Consider the following 22,835-nt stretch of genomic DNA (forward strand, 5'->3'; position numbering starts at 1 on the left):
CAATCGTGTTCTTGTCGAGACAAGCCGGCCACTACAAAACAATGGATACAGTAGAGTTGTTCATTAGTGGAGTCCTATTTTTTGATGAAACTTTTCTATCTTCAAATAATGAGACCATTTACCCGTTATTCTCTATATCATACCAATTTAACTACAAACTAGTTACATGAAAAATCAATTCACACACAAATAAATCTGTATAATAGTTCTGATTATCAGCTGTCAATACACTAGTTAAATGGTCATTAAAACAGTAATGTTGTGAACGAGTAATTCCATAATTACTGAGTTATCCTTAAACCATAAAGATCTAGATTTGAATTAGGAATAAAATTTTTAATCTACACAATTGAAGACTCTCAGATTAAGACGAAAAAGTTATATAATACTAATTAGGTTGTTGTCTTTTTTTCTCTTTTCGATGACTTTTCAACTGATATTAATCCATAATAGAAACTATTTTTAAATTGTACGCAGAGATAGATAGTGGCCAGCAGTGGAATCCAGGACGCATGTTTCGTCCTATTTGGAACTCGTCAGCTGGATGTACCTATATCTCAGAGTTGATATTCACCCGGAGACTCGAACTTAGTACCTTTCGCTTCAAACACCATCGCGTTCGTTATCCACTCAGCTACTGAATGGACCATATTTCAAATAATCAATTTCATTCTTAATGATACATCGTTTCATAATGTACTTTCCAATCTGTCTAATATTTATTTATAAACAGTTTTAATAATCAAATAAACAGTGATTTAATATACAAAAAAGATAAGATGAATTATACTTTATAAATCATAAATGAAATTTGATTATTGTAAATGTAAACGATTTCTCAATATTGACACACACACATACATTATTGTATAATAAATATTAGTCTAAATAACCAAGCAGATAATTAAACATTCACCAGTATAAAATCATTAAAGTAATATAATTAATCTTAATAGTTGAGATCATGAATCAATTAAAGCTAGACGATCATGGAGAACCTACAAGCACTGGACGGCCAACTCGTCCTATTGTGGGACTCCTCAGCAGTTCACATCCACGATTCCGACTCGTGAGATTCGAACCCAGAACCTATCAGTCTCGCGCCAGAGCACTTAACCGATGGACCACCGAGCCGGCCGGCATCCAACGGCGTTAATGTCTAACTTCAACCGATCCACGAAATTGAGCGACACATCCTCCAATGTCTACAGTGAGTCACTATCTCACAACAGACGTGGTTTGAACTTCACTGGTCATTGCTTCTCACTAGAACTTCAGGAAATACCTCTTGGAGCCAGTCACTAGTGAGCATATGTTGATTAATATCAGAAGTGGTTTTGTGGATATTATAGTAATTTTGATAGTTAAGATCATGAATCAATTGAAGCTAGACCACCATGGGAAACCTGGAAGCACTAGACGGCCAGGTTTTCCATGGTGGTCTAGCTTCAAATTACTATAATATTCACAAAACCACTTCTGATATTAATATAATTAACTTTGAAAATAGTATACTGTGAGTGTGTATAGTTGTGAACTCTTAAACTAAATCCTCAATTGATATCAGTTTCTTTTTTAGTGAACACTTCATCAAACATAACGAATCTCCGTCCATAAACATATGAACTAAACAATGCTTGTGAATTAAGGCTATATCGAGGCAATACGCACAGTATGCATATATGCCAATTAGAGACTGACCAGTTGCAGTCCTAACACATCGATGGGAAGATTCAAACAAACAACACCAAATGAAATTAAACTTCACCCCATTGCACAAGCAAGTGGCTATCAGGACTCAGTGGCCGAGTGGATAACTCGATGACGTTTGAAGCGAAAGGTACTGGGTTCGAGTCTCAGAGTGAACATCAACTCTGAGATGCAGGTACATCCAGCTGACGAGTCCTAAATAGGACGAAACGCGCGTCCTGGATTCCACTGCTAGCCACTATCCATCTTTGCTTACAATAGATATATGTTTATTATTAATTAATTTCAAGGTGAATTATCAAATATTCTTCATGAGAGTTCTTGGTTGATCGAGTTCAGTCTTACTGGAAATAATATTCCACTTTGTTAAGTTTATATATTTCTAGTGACAATGATGAGACTATCGAACAATTCAAAACATATAAATTAAATGTATTCTTTTGTTGGCTACTTTTAAACCTTGTTATTTACTTGTCTTAGTGCAAGTGACAAATTTGGATCATTCACATGATATTTATGATTATCAAGTAGGTCAAATGTTCACTGTAATCATGTGTTTAATATCATAGTTAGAATAGTATTCTTATATTCATTTAACCACTCACGTAATAGTGATGATAATATTCTGGTAGTGAATGGAAACTTTAACCAGTATAAATTAAAATACCAAAGAAATGGGAGGCAAAATTCGACTCACACGTCCTCGTTGTATCGCCTGGATCATGGCAACCATCCCATGTACTAACGTGAGAGGTAATGTGGGTGGTGGAGATCGGCCTAATCAACCACTCTACCTATGCGCGCAAACGATTACGAATGCTACAAAGAGTCACTGCATAACTATTGAGGGTTCAAAAAGATGATAAAATTGAGTCTGCCCCGAAAAAACACAATGAGAGTGTTATGTAATGGTTCTGCGTAAGCAATGCAAAAACAGCTATCCCGCCCCGGTAGTTGTGCCGTGCTTCGATGTAGCACTCTTCTCCAGAAGGGCCTACTTAGCTTCACCATGTTCCTATGGCTGAAAGGGGCAACAAAGGAATAGAAAAACTCATATGGTGAATTAATTAATCCCATCATAACTGATTACCAGATAACAGATAACGAAATATTGTAGTAGCTAGTGTCGTATGTATTCTCCAAGTGAAAGTAATTCATACTACTAATTAACATCAGCTGAAGATAATGTTTTCGTCCTAGTTTTGATATTCACAATGAGACTCAAGCCATATACCTTACGCTTCAAACGCCTACATGCTATCCACTTAAGTATAGTCCAGATGATCAGCGAAAAATTCTAAATAGAATAAAACACTGGTACTAAACCAAACTGAAAGCCATAATCCACTTGTTCTCAATAACTGGTGGTAGAAACGGTGATAAACTCTGATTAAATGCAGTTCTTAATATCAACAACGGGGAAACCCAGTGCTACACCAAAGTGGTACTTTACTTTCCTGATTGAAACTATATCAAACAGTGCAAACGTACAACCTGACAAGGGATCACCCCCACAATTTTCAGGTTACAACAAGAGCTGGATACCTTTAAAATATTGAGATAAAACTCAGTGTAATACATTTTCAGTTTTAATCCCTTTGTGTGTAGTAGAACTCATTTGAATATAATCGGTACTTAGCGTAAAAATTAAGCTTGGATTGATAGACTGCTAGAGCCTATGAGGTATATAATTTTTTAATTTCCATTCCCCGTAGGCTAGTTAGTTTGACTGTATGGATGACTTTGATAGAGCATTCTGATGGAGCGAAGTGATCAGTAGTTACGATGTTTCAGAATATAACTGATGGCTAACTTGACCAAGCATCTTGACAACCAAACGGGGTATTACTTCAAGATACATTTCGAAAGATCCCAGCAGCTAAGGAAACTTGTTCTTCAAGAGAAAGTAAACTTACAAGTGTATATTGGTGTGGATCGAAACAGTTGCTTGTTCATCACACAAAGTTCAGACGGAAAAAATGTTTTACTAAAAAATCTAGAAAGTTCGTCCTGAAGTGCAGTCACCGAAGCGTTTTTTTTTGAAATTTAGTATTTATGTTCTTTGAGAAAATGTCATTCACTTAAGCTGTACAGCCGTGTTTATAGTGATTTAGAAGATAAAATAGCCCATAAAAAAATAGAGAGACCATTACATAATAGAGTGTTCAAAAATTTCAAATGATATTTATTGAGAATTGTTTAGTATCCATAATGTAGGTATAACAATAAAACTGACTGATCATATATATTAAATGAAAGTGAATCATCTTCAGAGGGTAAGATCAATTTGAATATTCTCAGGTTTGTAAATATATTTTTTTTTCATAGTTGCAAGCGTGAGTCATTTGAAGCTAGACCACCAAGGAAAACCTGGGAGTACTGGACGGCCATTTTGTCCTATTGTGGGACTCCACAGCAGTGTTCATCCATAACCTCACCTCGCGAGATCCAAACCCAGGACCTACCAGTCTCGCACCAGAGCACTTAACCGATAGACCACTGGGCCGGCATTCGATAATGTTTATGTCTAACTGCAACCCATCCACGAAGTTGAGCGACCGTTCACCGATTGTCTTCAGTGAGTTCCTATCTCACAACAGACGTAGTTTGAACTTCAATTAACTCACGCTTGCAACTATGAAAATACTAAATCTCCACGAAACCCCTTCTGATAATAAATACATAATTCACGAAAATGAAAAACTGTTGACATTCCTCTTTAGTAAGAATGAAACCGAGTCGCCTTGTCTACGTAATGAAAAACTTTCGACTTCAATTAAGAAATACTAAAAAATAATAATCTTATTTCCCATTTCCTAACTCTCAACTTATGCCAAAGATAAATCTTTTGAGAAAGATTTTTTTGATAGAAATCAAACAAGAAATGATGATAACTGAAGATTTGTTACTTAGATTACTTTATTACAAATATAAAATGGTTATCATTGTTGTTTTTACTCTGTTTAGTACGTAGAAAATATTGACAGTAGACTTGTCTAATATAATAAATTTTCATTTAAGTCATGGTTGGTTGAGGTTAGACATAAACACCGTTGGATGCCGGCCAGCTCAGTAGTCTATCGGTTAAGTGCTCTGGCGCGAGACTGATAAGTCCTGGATTCGAATCTCGCGAGGCGGGATCGTGGATACGCACTGATGAGGAGTCCCATAATAGGACGAGTTGGCCGTCCAATGCTTCCGGGTTTTCCTTGGTGGTCTAGCTTCAATTGACTCATGATCTTAACTACATAAGATTTAAGTCATGAATCCATCTACTCTCGAGAAGGAACTTTCAGAGTTCTGGTGAGAAGCCGCGATCAGTGAGGCTAAACTGTGTCGGATGTGAAGTAGTTACTCACTGAAAACAGTAAAAGATAGTCTCACAATATTGTGAACTGACTGAAGTCAGATTTGTACACAGTTGGATACTGGCTCAATGGTTTGGAGTTTAAGCATTCGCGTACGATAATTGCATACAGGATCATGGATAAGCATTGCTGAGGAGTCCCACACTGGGGACAAACAGCGGTCCAATACTTCCTAACTTTCAGTGGTGGTCTAACGTAGATTGATTTATGATATCACTGAAATTCAGTAATCTTCACAATCGCATACTGACTACGAATTTCGTTACGGTAAAAATACTCTTAGTAAAAATTATCACATATCGCAATACGTTTCTGTATAACATTTTATAAATCCTTCTAATAGATAGTATCTTTTATCCATCTTCAATCAAACGTGTTTATACCTGTTTAGCTGTTGTAACTAATCTTTTCCAATCACTATATAACACAAGGTACTGGAATTTCGGTTTATTCATCTCTTTTTTTCCAAAGGACATACAAAGAAGAAAATACATCAATAAACGTCGTACTTCTGTTTAAATTTTGCAGTATGAGGCATTCCAATGATCTGTAAACATTTCATAGTAGCGGGGAGGTTTATGCACTTAGTAATCATAATTACTCAGTTTTAAAAATTGTTTGGAGATCTCCGAAAAGCACAACGAATCCTCCAGATGCTCTAATGGAACCGAATAGACTCCGTCCAATTAGAGCCTGATAGAGCCTTCTAAAATATCAACATGGTATGCCATGATTGGACCAACACTGGTGTTTCAATGAATACGAGAATCTCATTACATATACAAATATGTTTTCGGATGTTTTTAAAAATTTGTGTGTCTGTCAAACCTTCAGTGGGTGAAAACACTTCACAGCGGTTTGCTCCATTCAGATTTATGGTTATGAAATATCAAAATTAATGGTAAATGATATTAATGTCTAACCATAAGTACCTTACAGCATTACTAATTCATTTCAGAAACATCGATTTAACAATACTATGATTAGATTTTGATTAACTGATTATGATTTAACTAAAATTATCATATGAGTTCATGAGTCTTAACATAATGACTGGCACCATAAAATACACACAACCCGCTTATTCAAGTCCAATGAACTATAAGGCAAATATTTATCGGTTACTTTTCCATGCGTCTACCAAGTCAGTCAGTGTTTTTCCTATCCACCGATCATCAATAGATCTTAGTTCTTATTACCGACGTTGTTTGTTCTCGTGCATTAAACTAATTGAAAGGAAGATATCAACCAATCATATAATTTCATTTCACATCACACTATGCAGTGTTACTTATACAAACGATAGATTATTAAATCCACTTCTACTAATTCCTCCCACTATATGAATATGCACATTATTCCATCTCGACAGACATGGTAGTTTGTATTAAGTGATACTAATCGTTTCATAACTTGTTATCTAATCTACTAAAACTCCTCCCCCAAAATATTATGGTGTTACTCATTTACACGACAACAATTACTAGTAACCTTGGTTACTCACAGTAATGAATAAACAACCTCAATCTCGTAAGAAATAAACACTCATACATACATGATCACAGTGAGTAACTTGTTAGCAATTTATTTGTTCATGCCTCGAAAAGTGGATTCTCCAGAAAAATAAACAGTTCTCTAACTAGTTGGAGAATAACACTCCAAATTGAACTGAACTGTAAAATATCAAACTGCTATTTCATCTTCATCATCATAACTGAATGAAATTTTCTAATTTGTTCATAGTTTATATAGGATGAAGAAAATGTGATCTACAAACCAAAATGATCATTAATATTCACTATGTTCAATAGTTTGTTTAAACAATATACTAAAATTAATTTTATAAATGGTACCTTGAGGCAATTTGAAATGAATCTACTAGAAACGGAAATTTTTACTATCCTACACTTCCTAATATATGTTTCAACCATAAGTCTTGTTTTATTGCTCATATTCAAATTCAAATTTATCATTATTTGATAGATAGATAGAGAGAGAGAGAGGAAGGAAAGAAAGAAAGAATGAATGAATGAAGGAAGGAAGGAACGAAGGAACGAAGGAAGGAACGAAGGAACGAAGGAACGAAAGAAGGAAGGAACGAAGGAAGGAAGGAACGAACGAACGAACGAAGGAACGAACGAACGAACGAAGGAATGAACGAAGGAAGGAAGGAACGAACGAACGAACGAACGAATGAATGAATGAAGGAAGGAACGAAGGAACGAAGCAAGCAAGCAAGCACAGAAGGAAGGAAGCAAGGAAGGTAGGGATCAAGGAAGGAAGAACAAAAGAAAGTGGTAACTGTTGGTACAGTTGAAAAATTCATACAAGAAAATTGTGAACGAACAGGGTCACATCAAATCGTCTATTCAAATCAAGAGCTTTCTTCTGAGAAAATGTAAAAATAAATTCCTTTTCAACTATTATTCCATATTTTATGCTGAAACAGTTGTAAATGCTGAAATTTACTTAGTATTGTTTGTTTGGATCTTCCCATCGATGTTTTAAGGACTGCAACTGGTCAGTCTCTAATTGGCATAAGTGCATACTGTGCGTATTGCCACAATATAGCCTAAATTCACAAGCATGGTAAGCAAAGATGGATAGTGGCTAAAAACATCAATGGGAAGGTCCAAACAAACAATACTAAGTAAATTTCAACTTCACCCCATTGCACAAGCAAGTGGCTATCAGGACTCAGTGGCCGAGTGGATAACTCGATGACGTTTGAAGCGAAAGGTACTGGGTTCGAGTCCCAGAGTGAACACCAACTCTGAGATGCAGGTACATCCAGCTGATGAGTCTCAAATAGGACGAAACGCTCGTCAAACTGGATTCCACTGCTAGCCACTATCCATCTTTGCTTACCAGTTATAAATGCTATTCAACTCTAAGCTAACTGGTAGTCTAATTATCAAATGACGGTCGTAAGTCAGTATTTAAAACTGGTGAACGTAATGAAATATAATCATATGTCAAAATGATCGTGATTTGTTCTGAAGTTTTATGAATTAGGTTAGATCATAAATGACAAACGCATAGATACTGATTTTTATCAAATCTTGTATGTATTTTTATTACATCATCATATGAAGACTTAATATACTCGTACATAATTCCTTAATCTGACTTACACTTTTATAATCTCGATCAAGAAAATGTCTATCTGCAATACAAAAGCTTGTGATCACAATTGATTAAATATTTTAGCTTCAGATTTTTATGTTGGTCACTGATCATTATCATGATCTAGTTTAACATTAATTGATACCTGATAGAAAAGATCTGTTTCCAAATAGACTTTATATTCTTATTAAGTCTACAGCTAAATAGTAGTCCATATTGTCTTCAGTTAGAAAGTTATGGTATTCATAATAACAACAGATTGACAAATATGTTAGATTTTTAATAGTTTCATCCTTTTAATGATGGTGCTAATAATCATTGAACAATTAGATTGACTTTGATTGGTTACTTAAAGAAGTAAGGTTCAAAAACAATGGGATTTTTTAGTTGAATTCATCAGTCAATTGAAGCTAGACCACCATCGGAAACCTGGAAGCACTGGACGGCCGTTTTGTCCTATTGCGAGACTCCTCAGCAGTGTACATCCACGATCCCGCCTCGCGAGATTTGAACCCAGGACCTACCAGTTAACATTAAAACACTTCTTTCTGAAGATAATTTCTTTAATAAATATGTTGAGCTGGAGAAAATTGTGTTTTTCCCTCCCTACCCCCCCCATTTATAGATACACGCAGGTTTGATCTCCAATTCCATTATTCAAAACATCATTATAAGTCCTCGGAGGTCAGGCTTTTTAGATGTCACATTATTTCATGCTTTATAGTCCGTTCCTGCACCTATGATTCCAACTCAGTGCCATAATTGGTAAATTGTGATTCATTACTGCACAGAATTTGTCAGATATCAGTAACTTTTGATAATTTTTCACACATTTATATCGATCCTTAGTGTTTTCCTTGGATTGTGTGGACCAAAGATTGTCTCAAAGTTACCTTATCCCCAATCTTCCTTTCATCGAATCAGCTATCGAAAAATACAAGAGACCAGACACGTTTTCGCCATTTTTACCGACCCAGGAGGTAGATGGTTCTCCATCACCACTAGTCTTAATAGCCTTCAGAATGCGTTTATTAAAAGTCGGTTCAAACCACACAGAGAGTACCAATTCTCTCAAGACTTCAAGTACACTTCAATGATAAGTACCGACCTGCACGAAACCCAAAGTCAAGGAATATTTCCTCTGTCTAACTTAGACCACTCAAAATTAGATGGTAATGGTGGGTTTTCATAAACTGACTGAATCTGATCATTATCGATCATTAGGTTGTAACTAATCAGTCTAAATGTATCGTGATTCATAAGGGAAATGAATATCCTTGACTAATTTTCATATATAGCTGTGGGTACACACTGCTGAAGAGTCATAAACAAGGACCAAACTGATTCTCTACTGTTCCTTGATTTTGACTGCGTTTCTATTCGAACTTAGTTTCTAATGAAAATTACTTCTTAAAAACTGAAATTTTATGTTAACTAAAAGAATCTGTTCAAAAGAACCCAAGAAGTTCACTCACCTTGTGTAGTGCTCTTGATTCCACTAAAGAAAACCCCTGATACATCATTAACACTTACAGTAATTATTGTAGTACATAAGCAACCAACTTATTGTTTGATAACAAGTATCTAGACATTCATTTAGTCTGGAGAATCTCCAGAAGGAGATAGTTAATTTAGATTTTACTATAAAAGTAGAAACATACACTATTAAATTAATACTGAAGTTACTTAACGTATGTCTTATTGTATGGAGAATTTTTAATTAATTTTATGTCCCTTTACCGTTTAGATCCTTGATATATGAGTGTAATTTTTAATAAACTATCTATGCAGTAAAGCTGAGACTAACGTTGATTAGTAGGAACTTGTTTTCTGTGTCCATAAAGGATAAGCTTCCCCGTCTGGTCGCCTATATGTATATTTACCAGTTCACCTGCTTTTGTGAAACAAGTCACATAGGCCTTAGCCAGAGCATGCTTTCATCTCAGATACGACATGTCCCAGCGTGGTTCTACAGAGGGGAGAGGAAAGCAGTTAGAAGTTCCATTCTTGGACACTTAATCGACTCGAATCCCTCAACTGATCCACAGGTTGATTTTAAAGTTATTTATTCGATTCCTCTAAATCTACCTAGATTTCTTGATATTCAACTCCTTAACACAGCAGAAGCTTTTACCATCCATGAGCTCAAGCCAGAGCCGTGCGTACAAAGGAAGTACATCCTATCGTTATCATTACCTTACCCTTAATCTATTATTATTATTTCGTTTGGTATTTTAAAATATCCCCCTCTCCTTTTACTTATGTTTCATATCCTCATGATTTCATTCATAATTCTTCATGATATAACTTGGTATAATTTTACACCTCTATTGCCTTCAATTATTGCAATAAAAACATTTTAATCGTCTTATTTCATTTATAGCAGCTCACATACAATTGAGTTTATTTGGCTAAGCCCTTTTGTTAATCAGAAGGGGTTTTGTGGAGATTTCAGTATTTTTGAAAGTTGAAATCATGAGTCAATTGAAGCTAGACCATCATGGAGAATCTGGAAGCACTGGACGGCCGTTTCTTCCTATTATGGGACTCCTCAGCAGTGCGCATCCACGATCCCGCACTCGCGAGATTCGAACCCAGGACCTACCAGTCTCGAGGCAGAGCCCTTAACCGATAGACCATTTTGTTGACCTATTTAACGGATAGTCACTCGTACAACAGCAACTTATCTATACTATTGTACCTTTATTATGTACGCTTGAGCATTGCTTACTGCCTACGCATGTATTCATTCTGCTAGCCTTACTATTAATCGCTCAATTGATTTGATGATTCATGCTTATCCATTTGTATATGTATGTACATCTTAATCCTGTTCATTGCACTACACTGCACTGTACTGCACTCGCTCATTCGGCTCTCACGCTCACTCGCCTGTTTTACGGCACTGCTCTTTCATGCTTGCTTAACGTGCCTGTAATATTGGATATCTGTGTGTGGTCCAATAATAAACGCAATCAACCCTTCGTATTCGCCTTCTGATTTATACACTGTTAGGACGTTATCGAGTAACGGTTATCAGGACGAACAATACACGAAGTTTAGGGATTATATCGAATATAGACCACCACACATTGACACTATAATCCGTTGCCAATTTCTTAATTTTACAAGGCTTTTAATTTGCACACACACGATCTATTATTGTTAACATCCATATAACGCAACCTAGTATTGTAATCTTCTTACTACATTATCATATTTATTCCTTGTTCATATGTCCTCACAGAATTAATACGATTATATATATATAGTTTGGATTGCTCTAAAAGGAAATGTTTACTTCTTTGGACGACCTTAAAACTATTCAACAAATTCAGCATGAGCTGAGTGATGATAATCAAGTGAAGTTTTCGGATACATTGACGCGGAAACTCTCATTTTATTCAACATCAACCTCTCAGTCAGATAAATATAAAAGCATCGCGAACTTAATTTGTGGATAGAACTATTTTCCTGAATCTGATTTCAAACTCGATTCCTGGTTTCATCGTTTCGAAGACATATTACGTGTTGAATACTCAAATCATTGTGATGCAGCTAAAGCGCACTTAGTTCTGAGAAGACTTGAAACACGTGAATATAATAAATATGTGAATTTCATCCTGCACAAAATCTTCGAGATTTTTCTTTTAATAATACAGTCCGAATACTATCTAAACTTTTGGTGAATAGTCCTTATTATTCAACGTTCACTATCAGTGTTTTCAAGTATCATAATCTCTGTCCGATGATTATCTCATCTATGCTGGAAAGGAAAATCAAGAATGTGAACGATTTACAATAAATGAAATCACAACAGACCAATTTAAATAGCTGGTTTTTATCTGTGGATTAAAGAATCCAGAAGGTGCGGATATCCGCACCAGAATTTCGACGCTCATTGAGCAGGAACCTAACATGACTTTGTACATGATCACAACTGAATGTCAACGTTTGTTAAATCCCAATCATGATTCCGTGATAGTATAACAGAAGGCGAAACCTTCCGATTTCTGTCAGTAAATGCAATCAAATCCTCTAAATCTTTCAAACAGAGCACAGCAATGCAATAACGACCTGCTGGCAATCTACCATTACCATGTTGGTTTTGTGGAGCATGGTATTTTTTGACATTATGCCCGTTCATGAATCACAAGTACCGCCATTGTCATAGCATTGGTTATAAAAATGTCACTGTCCACCAAAGAAACGCCAGTCAAAATATCAAAGCGGAAATGTGAAGCGACATTCAGAGTCAATCGAAGAGCACTTTTAAGACTTCCAAAGTTGGATTGGAAAGTAAACGAAAGTATGTAAACTTATTAGTGAATGGTAAACCTACTCATATCCAGCTAAATACGGCTACGTGGAGTAAACTAGAATGTCCACCCATTTAACCAACCGAACATGTTGCCTGAAGTACCTCAGAAGATATAGTGAGGCTTAAAAGAGAAGTCATGTGCGAGGTGAAGTTGAAAGAACATAAATTCGATAACGTTTGCCATCTGACGATTTGTCATGATTTGGGCCTATTAGGCTTAAACTGGATCAAGAAGACCGATACATTGAATAGTTTATTAAATGAGGTATGTTCCCATAAGCATTCCTCTTGATCTGTTCAAACTTCCCGTAATATTTGTCAATCAATGCCTATGATATGATATGTTCTTCTAATATTTCTGAATCAAATGTCTCTGATGCAATATGTTCTCATAAGATTTCAAAATTTCATTCATTTTGTCCTAAGTAGGGTCGTGTAACATTGGATTAGCTATAGGTTAGTGTAGATTCATAAGACTATTTATCTTCATTTCAATTTACAATGTTTTGAAGCAGTATTACATTCTCTTAAATATCTTATTCAATAATGATTCCTACCCATAGGATCTATGATTTAAAGGCACAACTTAATGGCAAAGTTGTTAAGAACATTAGAAAAATGGGACTCGATAAAATTTATTAATAATATACTACTTATTAGGAACGAAAATGTATGATATATTCTTTCACAGTTTCTTCCCAGTGATTTATATGTTTTGTTAATGTCACTTGGTTACTAGGGCGTTCGATGTAATTTAATTAAACTTCCTGGATAACTTCACTTTTTCAGTATGAATAAATAAAAGCTAATATTCGCTAAATTTAATTAAATTACACTGTTGACGTCAAAAATGTGACGTTATCTGAGATGTTTTGAATGTTCATTATGTTATACACAGTCTTTTCTAATCGAGATTATGAATGGACTAATGTTAGACCGCCAGTGAAAACCTAGAAGCAGAGGACGACTGTTTCATTTCAGTATGGGACTCCTCGGCAGTTCACATCCACGATCCCGCACATGGGATTCAAACCAAGTACCCTCAGTCTCACGCGCGAACGCTTAACCTGTAGACCAGTGAGCCGACATCTGACAATGTTAATGTTTAAATCCAACCAATTCACAATATTGACCAATCGTCTTCCATTATCCTCAACGAGTAACTGTCTTACATCCATTTTTTCTATTCATTTAGTGTGTAAATGTACCATACAATGTACGATCCTCATTAAAGATATCATTTTCCATCCCGAACTTACGCTACATTTATATCCTGACTCGGACAGTGATATGTTCATGAAAGATGATTATAGAATGAATTCAGACGCTCAGAACGAAATCTTTGACTAAAATTACACACGACCAATTAAATAAATTAAAAAATTACCAAAAGTTCTGGCTAAAAAAAGACTAGAAATTTATATGATCATCTAAACTATAACTAATATTCACTTAGTGTTGTTTGTTTGAATCTTCCCATTTATGTTTAGGACTTCAACTGATCAGTCTCTAATTGGCCATATGTGCATCCTGTGCGTATTGCCACGATATAGCCTAAATTCACAAGCATTGTAAGCAAAGATGGATAGTGGCTAGCAATGGAATCCAGCTTGACGAGCGTTTCGTCCTATTTGAGACTCGTCAGCTAAATGTACCTGCATCTCAGAGTTGATGTTCACTCTTTTTTTTAAAAAAAATTATTATTGAAATAAAGTTTTATTAATTTAGACAAAAACAATGATTATTCTTTAATCAATATTTACTTTAGAAAAAAAGGAAAAGAAAATAATAATAAGCAAAAAAATATATCGTCAAAGTAAATTCACACACACATACACGCACGCAAAAATGTAAATTGATTTATTTATTTTTGTTTTTTCTAATTTTTTTTTCACAACTAATCATTTTGAGATGATGTAGAAGATTTGTACCTTGGGTGGATGATTAGTTGATGAAGTCTCTGAACTGGATGGACCAAACCATCCAGCTCAAAAGAACAAAACCTCATCAACTAATCATATTACAATGTTTCAATTTAGAAATTTCTCCTGAATATAATTAACTATCAATGGTAATCGTTTACAATTATAATTAAATAAATCATAATAATTAAAATCATCATCAGTAGTTGAATTTGACATAGTTAACCATTTTTCATTTGCCAATTTTAAATTAGGTAATACATCATTAGTAGATATCAATGTAACATTTGTATCTATGGTATTTAAATTGATTTGAGCATCCCCTTGATAAATATTAGTATATTGATCAAAAAATAAGACTAAATTTTGTTGTGTTTGAATGATGTTACAAGAACATTCTAGAAGATTAGGGAATAAGATGGTTGTATTCCAACTGGTGATATATCTCGATTGTAATATTTGAATTATTGTCACATTCATAGTATTATTATTATATTCTAAAACTTTGATAAGATATATACCATTTGTATAATTACATATTGATGTAAATATATCTTCAGGAAGTAATGCTGTATGATTCCCTTGATTGATACATATTGGACAGAGTGTTTTCATTTGTGGTGTTGTTGTTATATTTTGTATAGAAGTATCAGTAGTCATTATAGATTCTGTAAAATCATCAGTTGTAGTATGATCTATAGATATATTCCATCCTTGTCTACATTCATCTAATTGATAAGTAACTGTAACACTTTCATCTGGAGTATAATATTCAAATCCTGTTATTGTTGCTGTTTTAGCATTTTCTACATAATGTATTTGTTTTAAAGGTAGACTGACGCATCGTTTTAATTTTGTCCAATCACCGCCTACTTTTCTGGTTTCGTTTTCAGAGAATTCATCAAAATATAATGAAATTTCATTTTGATCATTCATAGTAAATTTTCTTAAAGATTCATCTTCAGAGCCTAATTGTGAATGTAATTCTTCTAATATTGGTTCCCAACCGGTAACCATAGTAACACGTATCAACAACATTCCAGTACTGATTGTACTGACATTTTTCATATTATTCAATTGTAAACACATTGACAATGTAGCTAGTTTACAATTGACATCTGATAGTTTATTTTGTTGAACCAAATCAAAAGATAATTTAATCTTTTTGTCAATATCTTCCCTCTCAGGCATATTATATATAAACGTATTTTGTACTAATATACAATCTGTTTGTGATTCATTACTTTTTAATTCCCAAGTGGAATCTATTATCTTTTGATTATCGTCTAGAGGATATCGAGGCAATTCGATTTGATTGATAACTTGTCTTTTTTCTGAAGTTATTAAATCGTCCAGTGTATAGTTTACGAAACTCATTTTGTTTGAAATAAAAAGTACATTCGATGATACATTTGAATCTAGAGTTTTTGATAGACCTAATCTTTTAGCAAATTCAGCAATTGCTTCAAGACTAAGTACTGTATCTTGTGTAGAATAGAAACCACCATTTGATTTTTGTTGTGAACTAATCCATCGAATAATTGGGAATAGATCACTCACTGATTGATTCATTTGATTTAACATTAAAAATGCATAAGCTGTTGATTCTAAATCACGTGGTTCATTTTTATTTTTCTGAGTTGTCATGTTGTTTTCACAGTAATTACTGGACCAAAATATCTTTGTACCAAACTGATCATTAGTAACTTGTTTTCTATTGATTGTTTCATTTTGAAGTTTTACAGTTAATTCATTATTTGGTTTAATGATCGTATAGGTATAACTTAATTGAACAAGTACTGATGTCGGTATCTCTTTAAAAAAATCAAGACTCACTAATTTAGTGTTTAAACATCTGAATACAGCATCGAATGAATTTTTTATTTCAGTAGTATAGTTTTTGATATGCAAATAATCAACTTTATTCTCATCGTTTTCTTTGTCAAATGTTGACTGTATTTCCAATAATGCTGAACTAACATAACTTGTTAGTAAGATACTTCTCCATTGTGTTTCATCTGTTCCACTGATTCCTTGTAATGGAGAATATAATACTTTACCATATTCTTCAAAACATCCACTTTCATTATTTTGATGCATTATTAAGTAATTTATAGCACCGTTAAATAAATTATTCCAATCAATGCTTAAATTCGGTTGTAGTCTGTAAGCTTTAGCAAATACACGTAGTACAAATGCTGTTAACCATGTACTTCCTTCTTTATCAGATTTACCGAATGCAGAAAATGATCCATCATCTCGACGATATTTCATTTGTTGATAATAACCGGATATAATGTGAGATTTAGCTGATTCTATATATTTCTCTTTATTGTCATTTATTCCAATATTTGGTGTAGATTTTAAATAATCTAATATATAGACATTTGGTGCTACTAATACCATATTTTGTTCACCACAACCAGTTGGTAAACGTATAAGGCTATCTAAATTAACTAATGCTGGTCCTAACACTTCATCACTATATGATATATAACTATGAAATGAATCTTTTATAATATGATCAGGTAAAGTAAATTGAAAATGACGCGTTGATGTAGTTTGTTGTTCATTTAAACAAACAATATCACTAAGAGTTGTTTCTTGTTGAATACCTTCAGGTATTACATTGATTTGACGAATCATTTTATCGGATAATAATTTCGATTGATTAGTTTTCATTTCTGTTTTATTTGATTCAAATGTCAAACTATTACCATTATCATTTGTTTGAATGAGTCCACAAAATTCACTATTTCTAATAGCAAATGCTTCAACAGTAACATTTAATTGACCTAATTGTTGTGGTAATAAACCAACTAGATAAGTGATCTTTTGACCAGAACACAGACAATTAGTAAATTCATTTGATGTAGTTATTAACCATTCACTATTATTTACTTGTATTCTAACAGAAGTTTCATAACATTCTGTTTTATTGAAATTGTCATCGGTGGGATTTAAATATTTTCTATCTAAAACAAATACACTTATGGGGATGTGTAGAATCTCACCACGTTTCATTTCTTTTGGTAAAGTTATCTCTGTATAAAATGGCATAGTCACAGTTAAAATTTGTGGTTCACCAATCCATAGACCATTCTCTTTTGTTGTACAATAAGCTGATGCTCTCCAACTTGTTATAGTGTCTGGTACAGTGAGATTAAGTTCAATATCCTTTAATTTATTGGTTTCATTGAATCCGGTATTTTCAATATCATTTTCATTATAATCATCAGCATCGTTATTCTGTAAATTAGTAATAGGCATAACGTCGAATAACCATACTTCGGGGAAGAAGTCTCTTAATCGTGGTTTAATTGTATCATGTAGACCTTTACGTAATGAGATTGTTTGACGATGTTCTGAATTTGATTTATATTCACCATCACCAACAGCATCATCCATTACAACAGGTAATGCATTTGAATATGCTAAATAAGGACATGGATAGACACGATGAACAAAAGTTGGTTCTGGATAAGTTGAACCAAGTTGAAAACCAGCAGCTAAAAATGCTTCTTGTGTTGAACTAGCAACTAATGGTCGATATCCACTTTCCCCGGTAAATTCAATTAATTTATCAGTAAAATATTTTAAATTCACTAAATTTTTATCACCTTGAAAATTATCTAAAGATATATCAGAGATTCTAACAAAGCATAATTCATTCGATAACTGACCTTTATCATTATTATTATCACCATTGGAGTTTAATGATTTCATGTCATAGCTGGTTGATTTTTCCATCCACTGAGAAACACCTTGTGGAATGATAGTCATTTTAATTTGTTCACCGGGATCTGCTATCTTTTTACTTAATTTCAAATTAGTATGATTTGATTTTGACTCTAATGCAATAGCATTACTTGAACAATTGTCAATTTGTTCTATTGTAATTTGTGTTGAAATAATTTCAGGAATCGTGACATCATGTTGATTGTGAAAATAAAGAACAGCGGTAAATTTCGGTCCCCATGAACCATCAATTTTAAATTGTATATACCGTTGATAAAGTGTACGAATTGGTTTAGTATTTATCTGAGATGGCGAGTTCATTGTGGAATGTTTCTCTGAATCTTCATTATTGATTTCTTCGGTCACACTATCTGTACTATTTGTTTCAGAATCATCTTCAATTTTTTCATAAATCACTTTTTTACTATCACATAAATATCCAGCCCATCCAGGTTCACATATACAATCATTACCAAGTAAACATTTACCATGTAAACAATTTTCACGTTTAACACATTGATCACATGTTATTCCTGTCCAACCTGTTTTACATTGACATTGATTAGGTTTTGAACAAAATCCACCTTTTTTACTACATTCTAAAGAACAAACAGGAATTAAACAATTCTCACCATTCCAACCAGGTAAACATTCAATCTCTGTTGAATTCCAATTTAAACATTTATAATGACCTAATTCATCATCTCGATCAATACAATAGTCATTATCATTGTCTATACTATCCGCTGGTATTACAATTTTCTGATGTTTACCTCTTATTACTGATTCTATAAAAATAGCTTTATCTGATAAACGTGTATTAGATAACAATGTTAACTTGACTAGATTTGGGCATGTTGTAATAACTTTATCATGAGGTGGCCATAATTGTAAATAAATTTGACTTATTGAATCCCATGATCTTAATACTACATTATCAATAATTCTATGATCATTTATCCATGGTCTATGTGGCCAATAATATAGACTGGAAGGTTTTTCATTAGTTAACTTTCTAGGACTATTTTGATTTGTAGTATTTGAAGTGGTTTCATTCGATGATGTTGATGAATTCAATGATGAACGAGTTGAACTAACAGACGACTGCAATAATTCAGCTTCAACAGATATTGAATGTTGTGATGAAATCGGTGGTAAATAAATCAAACCTTCACCATTGGAATTCATTGATATCACATTTAAGTAATGTTGATTATCTGTATTACCATTTTGCCAATAACAACCCCATTTTTGATCGGATACAGAAATTTTCACACTATAATTAGTATTCTTGTCATAGTTGAGTAATTTTACTTTACCAGTAATTGGTAATTTCGATTTATAAACATGTGGTAATTCTATATGTAAACTTAGTTGATTCATTTTAATTGGATCACCTTTAATACAATTAAATAATTTGGAACCAGTATCATCTTCTATTACTTGGGTACATAAAATACTTATTTGATTCCATTTTGAATATTTACTACTGAATAAAGCGAATTCAGTAGTTGATATATTGAAGTTTGTACAACCATTAGGTGCTAATGGTTGATTAATTATAATACATGGTCTAGTTTTTGTTTCATAACCATCAGATGGACATTTAGGATTAGTTAATAATGATTGAACAATTTGTTCATCATCTAATTGATGAAAATGATTATCCCATATATAATCAGTACATGCACATAATATTGATTGTATATGACCTTTTAATGGTGGTCCATTTGTATATTTAGCACAGGCTGAATATTGAACATACTCTGATTCCATATTGAACACCCTAGGTGTTTCTAAGGAAACAGTAAATTTTGGTAATGTATATTGTTTCACTGTAAATTCAATAGTTTCTATATAATGATGTCTAACAGTAGCACGTAATTTCCATTGACCTTCTTTAGCATTATGTAATATAGGATAAGTTAAATTAATTGCTTGATTTGGGGATATATTGAACCATTGTTTAACATGATTATCCATAGGATCTATAATAACAATACTATCATAAATGATATTATTCCATTTCATTAATTCTAGCTTATTCATTTCAATTAATTGACCTTTAGAACCTTTATGAATGATTAGTTTCTTCTTTGGTAATGGGATACTAGTTGATCTTGGTAATAAACTATTTACATTTAAGGTTAAAAAACGAAAACGTACATTTTCACCAGGTCTATAGATTGGTTTATCCGTTTCACCAAGTATTATCATTGGTGGTTGTTTTAATTGAATTGAATGAATAACTTCAGTAGTTTTATAAGTAGTACATTCATTATCAGTAGGGATAACATCGGTCTTATTTAAACAATGAGTGAAATGAAATATTAATTTAACCCACATAGAATCTTCATGTGTAAAAATGAATGGTATTTCATAAGGGATATCTATACCATACCAATATTCTGTTGTATTCAATGGTTCTAAATAATAAATTTGATCTGGATCGTTAATTTCATGAGGTAATTCAGTGACATTCATTGAAATTCGTAATTGTGTTCTTGGTTCACGACTTCTTACGGTGATTAAATTAGTTTGACCTAAGTAAAATCCTGTCGGTAGAATCACATAGGTCACATTAGGATATAATGTAGATGAAATTGTCTCTGTATTATTGGAATCATTTGTTATATTCAATTGTTGTACATCAGTTTTAAATGGATTCTCATTCGAACTAGTTATATGAACATCAGTACTACAATGTACATGTACAAACAATGTAAACCAAATTAATGTTAACATCATATTCATACAAAAGTCATCAGTTGTAACTGTGATGTATTAGAATATGAAACCCTATAATAATCATCCGTTTTATATACTACTTTTCACAATGAACTTTTATGTAGGTTTAAATGTCGCTTTGTATGTACGCGTGTGCATGATCATGTGCATATTACCATATAATAACTTAGAATTTGACATGATTCATAATACATCTTGTCTGTAATACTACTAATGACCTATTTAAATAATATGAAAATAATGCTTATCATTGTTCAGTACATGCGTACTTCCTTATTTGGATAGTGATTATTATTATGACATTGTACATACACACACACATACACACACGAATACATAAACAGAATGTTTGTGTGTTCAATATACAAAAAAATTTAATTTTTATGATTTTTTTTATCCTTAAAAATTACAAATAGACTAGTGAAAATTTGACAATTCGAGATGATCAGAAGGGGTTTTTTGTGGAGATTTCAGTATTTTCATAGTTGAAATCATGAGTCAATTGAAGCTAGACCACCATGGAAAACCTGGAATTCGAGATGATTTATTGTACAAATGCTGAAACTAGAATCTGACGAAATGTCGGCCCCAAGCTATGTAAAGAATTTTACTATTTAAAAGTTTATACTAGCAGTCCTGAAGCGATTATATGTCAATGAAGTGAACCAAAAGATTAGTTAAGAAATTCAGAGGAATAAAGAAATCATCATGGGGATTTGTGGAGATTGTAGGGATCCTAATAGTTGAATTCATGAGTCGATCTAAGCTAGGTCACAATTGAAAATCTGGAAGCAGAGCACAACCGTTTCGTCCTAGTATGAAACTTCTCAGTAGTGGGCATCCACGATGCCGCATCAAAGAGACTCGAACTCAGTATCTCCGGTGTCACGCGAGAATACTTAACCTCCCTTCCAAGGTGTGGGCAGCCAGGAAGTGGTATTAGCCCTCATACCCGTAACGGTGCACGAGACCAAGTTGGCCACATTCAAATCCTTCCTACACCTCCTAATAACTCTCTTATCTCCATGACTAACCCTTCTCACGTCCTTTTATCACCTCACACCGCTAGGGCAAACGATTCGAGTACACGGAACGATATTCCTGGTCTCCTGAAACCACGCTCTAAACTACAGGTAGAAAATTTTAACGTCCGAACATTGTGCCAAATAGGACAACATGCTTCCTTCGATGTGTGCTGAGTCTCCGAAACGCGCATACAAGATCCGAGTAGCGTCATTCATTTGACCTCACTATGTCATAATAAAGAACCAACTCGATTCACGCTTCGTGTATCTGGAAGCCCTGATGCTGCTTTCCGTGGCCTCACTGGAGTAGGTATAACAATGAGTCCTAGGACAAAACTAGCTCTTTTAGACTGGATCCCGGTAGACAGTCGTCGGTGCGCTGTCCGACTAAACGGAACGGTAAGGACTCGGAAAGATAGGGACACTTGTCATTGCCTTTTCGTCGTCTCTATCTACTCTCCCACTGACTGGAGCTCAGATGATGTAAACAATGATTATTACAGAACGCTTTCCGACCTTCTCCAAAATGCTAGGCGCTCTGATGTAGTAATAGTGGCAGGTGACTTTAATACTCAACTAGGTAAACTAAGTGAAAGGGAAAGACACCTGGGTAGAACAGATAATGGAGACCGTCTGTTGCAGCTATGCTCAGATAACCGCCTGTTCCTAGCAAAAACTAACTTTAAGCACAAGGAAAAACATCTTTTGATATGATGACCCCCGAATTCTTCCCAACGTTGGACCCAAATTGATCACATCGCTGTCAGCCACCGATGGAGGGGCTCGATAGAAGACTGTCGCTCATTCTGGAGCGCATGTTTAGATTCAGATCATGCTCTAGTGCGAGCACCTATATGTCTGCGTCTTACTGGACGTA

The 22,835-nt window shown here is 33.9% G+C and overlaps 1 protein-coding gene across 1 annotated transcript; it reads right to left on the bottom strand.

Annotated features, from left to right (window-relative positions):
• Positions 1–14,555: 14,555 nt before the first annotated feature.
• Positions 14,556–20,930, bottom strand: Smp_089670 (putative macroglobulin/complement; the record flags this gene model as incomplete). Its single annotated transcript, XM_018792975.1, has 2 exons — positions 14,556–18,099; positions 18,454–20,930. 2 exons carry the CDS (start codon positions 20,928–20,930, stop codon positions 14,556–14,558), a joined length of 6,021 nt encoding a protein of 2,006 aa, XP_018647534.1.
• Positions 20,931–22,835: the final 1,905 nt, after the last annotated feature.

The sequence above is a fragment of the Schistosoma mansoni genome, chromosome 1, assembly GCF_000237925.1.
Source record: "Schistosoma mansoni strain Puerto Rico chromosome 1, complete genome".
NCBI classification, from domain to species: Eukaryota; Metazoa; Platyhelminthes; class Trematoda; order Strigeidida; family Schistosomatidae; genus Schistosoma; species Schistosoma mansoni.